General features: G+C 38.4%; 1 protein-coding gene across 1 annotated transcript; it reads left to right on the top strand.

The window, feature by feature from the left end:
• LOC142632391 (uncharacterized) lies at positions 1-522 on the top strand. Its single transcript, XM_075806811.1, has one exon. The coding sequence runs from the start codon at positions 1-3 to the stop codon at positions 520-522; it is 522 nt and encodes a 173-aa protein (XP_075662926.1).
• The last annotated feature ends 4,456 nt before the right edge of the window (positions 523-4,978 follow it).

Here is a 4,978-nt window from a genome sequence, read left to right as displayed (position 1 = left end):
ATGTCCATAGCTCGACCACTCGCAAAGGACTCGTCCCTTGAGCCGAAGAGGAGTAAGATGGAGTTCAAGAGGAGTAAGATGGAGGTCCGACCAGCATTGAGTTTTTTCGATGAAAACAAGGTTAGAACTGTGCAACCACACGATGATGCCCTGATGGTCGCCTTTAGGATAGGGGGCTATGATGTGAAGAGGGTGTTGGTGGATCAGGGTAGCGGTGCAGAAATCATATACCCTAATTTGTATAAGGGGCTAAAGTTGAAACCTGAGGACTTGGCATCTTATAATTCACCTTTGGTAGGTTTTGATGGGAAAATGGTTATTCCAATGGGCCAAATTAGACTACCGATACAAGCAGATTCAGAAGTGGTTGAGGTGGACTTTATTATAGTGGATGCTTACTCCCTCTACATCGCCATTGTGGTGAGACCTTGGCTTCATGTCATGGGGGCCGTTTCTTCCACCCTGTATTTGAAGGTGAAGTACCTTTCTAGAGACCGGGTTGAGGAGTTGGTCGGGATCTAGTCTATGGCTAGGCAGTGCTTGGTGGCTACAATTGGGCATCAAGTTGAAGGTGAGTCCTCGGCCCCTGCCGAGTGGGGTTTATAACAATAAAAAAATAGTCGTGTTATCTGCAGATGTAGCAATGGAAGGGGCAAAATGTGAGGAATTAGAAAAAAATTGTTATAGGTGATGATACGGAGAAGTTTTTCCAGGTCGGAGCTCAGTTATCTCCTCAAGAGAAGGAAGAGCTGATAGTGTTTCTTAGAAAGAATGTTAACGTTTTTGCATGGAGTGCTTATCAAGCTCTTAGTGTGGATCTAAATTTCATTTTCCATCATTTAAATGTCAATCCAGCTGTCATTCCTAAAAAACCACCTCGGCGCTCATCTAAAGAGCATTCTGAGGCTGTCAAAGAGAAGGTCATCAAGCTTAAACGAGTCGGGGCTATTAATGATGTTTTCTACCCTGAGTGGTTGGCCAATACCGTGGTGGTAAAGAAGAAAAATGGGAAGTGGCTAGTATGTGCAGATTTCACAGACCCTAAGGACCCTTCCCCATGCCTCAAATAGATCAGTCAGTGGATGCAACTGTAGGCTATCCTCAGATGAGTTTTTTAGATGTCTTCTAGGGGTACCATCAGATACCACTAGCTTTGGATGATAAGGAGAAGACAACTTTTGTTACTCCTACTAGAAATTACCACTACAAGGTGATGCCCTTTGGTTTAAAGAATGCAAGGTCCACCTATCAAAAGATGGTGACCAGGATGTTTGAGCCCCAACTAAGAAAAAATAGCAGACTGAGAGTGGATCCTAGCTGAGATCTTATCTATCTAAGGCTTGTAGTACCTACTTGAGAGCTTACTGATATCCATAGGAAGCCTAAATATTGAATAGGCAATTGCCCTTTAATAAACTCTGGTGAAGCTAAAAGTTGAGCTTTTGACTTGGTAGGAGGAACAACTCCAAAGAAAACCTCACCTTTGTTGCAATTTTCTTACAAACCTGACATGGCCTTGAATTCATCCAAAAAATTTTAAACAATTTTTATGAAGGTTGGATTAGCACTTAAAAAATCATTAGATTGTTAACAAAACATAAATGGGTCAATTAAGCTTCTCAAATATCAGGTGAAACTGAAATCCATGCTCCTTAGCGACCCTTTCTCTCATAAGCCTAGAAAATGCTTCCATTACAAAAACAAAGAGTTAGGGTGACAAAGGGTCACCCTGCCTTAACCCTTTGCATCATCTGAAATACCCTACAAGACTGTCATTAAAGCAACAAAGAGCTTAGGCGAAGTTATTCTTACCTCCAACCACTGCAAGAACTTATTAGGAATACCACAAGCTGCTAAACATAGTGAATTGAGTCATACGCCTCCATTAAATCGACTTTAATAGCGCACCTAGCTACCCCTTTCTCCTTGTGATAGTCCCTCACCATTTTTAGTTGTGATGAACACTGTTTAAGTAGAGCCAATCACATCAGCAAGGCAAAGCTTTAGTCTATTTGTTATGATTTTTGTGATTCACTTATAAACGATATTACATCAAGATATGGATCTTCCATTTTTGAGGGATTTGGCACTTTACGGACGAGAGTAATGATGGTAGAATTCACCTCACAGTAATTTCCCTGAAAAGAAGAAGGAACTTATAGCTTATGTAACATCTTCCTTGACTATATCCCAAGACTTCTTGTAGAAATGAACAGAGTATCCATCCGAGCCTAATGCCTTTTTTTGTGGATAATTATGTAAAATTTATTCAAATCATAAAAAAGAATCACCCAAGTATACACGATGTATACAGTTGGGGAAACAAAGTCCAGGCCTAGTGCCTTATCCCCTTTAATGGAAAACAGAGTCCTTATTTCTTTTGTTGTCACCTCCCCTTGAAGCATAGCCTTTTGTCCTCAAGGATTCTTGATTCCATTAGTTTATCCAAGTTGTTAAGCCTGGCCACATTAACATGAGCAGAAGAACCCAGCAACCAAACAAACATCAAATATGATTCTTTGCTGATCTAACTTTGATAGTCCAATGAAAAAACCAGTATTTTGATCTCCCAGATTTAGCCTACTATTCCTGGACTTCTACTTTAGAAAGCTCTCCTCAGCATAGCTCAAAGACATAAAACAATGAGACTTCTTTTGTTCCTATTGCAGCAATGTTTATTGTCCAGGGAAAAGCAGGAGTGTTCTTTATATAGCCTCAAGTTCCTCTAGCGTTTTGGACTCTTAAGTGATAAGCCTCCAAATTGATCTTTATTAAATTTTTTTGACTCAGCCTTCAAAGAAAACAGAACATAGGAACCCCAATAACCTCCTAAGACTAGATTGAACTAACCAGATGCATAAACTTAGGATGATTAGTTCAAAAATTAAAGAACTTAAATGGTTTTGGATAACTGTTTACCTCTACTTGTGAGAACATAAAGGAAGCTGCATGATCAGAAACACCAGGAGGAAGGAACTCCACTCCAGTGGGAGGAAAACAATCAAATCTAACTGAATTGACTAGTATCTTGTCAAGCTTTCATGCCTTGAATTGAAAATTCTCACTTCTATTGGTTCAAGCATATAGAGGCTCAATACAGGGATGATCCAGAACCTTCAGCTCTTTTAAGCAGCGACAAAACTCCTCTTCAAATGAAATAGAACCCAAACCTTCAAACCTTTCATTAGGCCCCTTTACAATATTAAAGTCACTACCTATCAAACATGGCTGATCACCAATCTGGGACTTGAGGCTATGCAAATTTGACCATAAATTCTTCCTCACAATACCAATAGTTGAGCCATAAACAAAGGAAGCATAATACGAGTATCCTTGTGGTAAAGTAATCACACAATGAATTATTTGATCACTACAAACCTATATTCTTCCTAAATAATGACCTCTTTGTCATTACGGAAACTGCAGCCAGGAACAATCGCCTTCATAATGCCGAAACCTTCTAATGTACAATTTTACCTCTTTCTGGTTAAAGGGGTCATTAAGGCCCCTAATATTTTATTTAATGAAATTCACATGAAATCTGTAGTTTGCATAGGGTTACAAAGAGGTGTTTGGTAAGGGTATTCAAATAACAGTTTTTAGTGTTTAAACACTACAACACGTATTTCTACAATATTTTTTTAACCCACATGTATTTTCACAATACTTAAACAACGATGCTAGAAATCTCCAACCAAACGGGTCCTAACATTCTTTACCCCTTTTATCTCTCCTTGCACTATATGTGTCTCCTAGTGTTTCTTCTTCTTCTTGATTTTGATTATAGCCCCTTGCTGCATTGTAGCTTCAACAAACTATTGTATAGTACTGTCCATCAGGGTATTCACTATCTTTCAGTTTACGAGATAATGTTGAAGGTTCACCAATTTCCCAAACACCCACTATAGTAACTTTCGAAGCTTGATCTAATACAGACTTTCTCATTGGAGTAGATCTTATCTGCATCCTTTCATTTGAAGAACTATTAACAAGAACCATCACTTGGGACCTCTGTTAGGACATATGTGAATTATGTTAAGAACATATGTCATTTAAAATTTGTTAATCCTATGATAAAACACATTTTACTTATAATTAGGTAGATTTAGGATGTGTTTAATACTTCAAGAAACAAGAGTTCAAGTCCAAATATTAAAACCATGCAAATCTATCCAAGAAACAAGTGAAAAAGAGCTGGAATTTAAAACTCGAGAGCTAGCTCGATAGATAGCATCTACCGAGGTTTAAAAAGCATGTTTAGCCCGATACTTGACAGCTACTCAATAGATAACCAATCTATCAATATTTACGAAAATAGTTTTTTAGATCTGATTTCACGCATATCCATGTGTATGTGTTTAGGCTTTCTTTTCTCACAACCTTAAACATGTATAAGGATTATTTTAAGGGCTGTCAAAGGTTGCGCAAGTGTGAAGCAAAGTGTTTGTTCATGCAAATTGTGGCCGGAGACAGAATTTGCCCTAGTTCAACTTTCTCTTGAAGAAGCTACTGCGTTTGTATGCCATAGGGTTTTGTAACTAAGGAGTTTCGTGATCTTCATCATGTTGATGAACTGAAGAATTTCGTAGCTAACATCCTTCTCAAGTTGGTGGGTTAGTCACACAATTGGACTAATGCAAAGGAGTAAGCTGCATACTAGGATCCGCGCATTGATTGGTTAGTCACATACTAGGAGACGTGCATTGAAAATGAGAGATTGTCACTACAGAATAAATCTAATTGTGTATTGGGGTAAGAGTTCAACTGTAAGTTGGTATAAGGTACTGGGATTTCTTTACTTGTAACCGCTTGTTGTGATAGTAGTGGATTCTCGGGAGTGGTGACCTTAAAATCATCCGGAGGGGCTTTTGCCTTGGAAATTTTTTCCATTCGTAAACAAATCACCGTGTTAACTTTATTTTTTACTACATTTAACTTGGTGATTTGTTTGTGCTACTATGCGTTTTGCATGTTAATT

This window comes from Castanea sativa, chromosome 4 (genome assembly GCF_040712315.1).
Source record: "Castanea sativa cultivar Marrone di Chiusa Pesio chromosome 4, ASM4071231v1".
Taxonomy (NCBI): domain Eukaryota; kingdom Viridiplantae; phylum Streptophyta; class Magnoliopsida; order Fagales; family Fagaceae; genus Castanea; species Castanea sativa.
The sequence above is the reverse complement of the archived record's forward strand: the minus strand, read 5'-3'. Positions and strand labels throughout refer to the sequence as shown.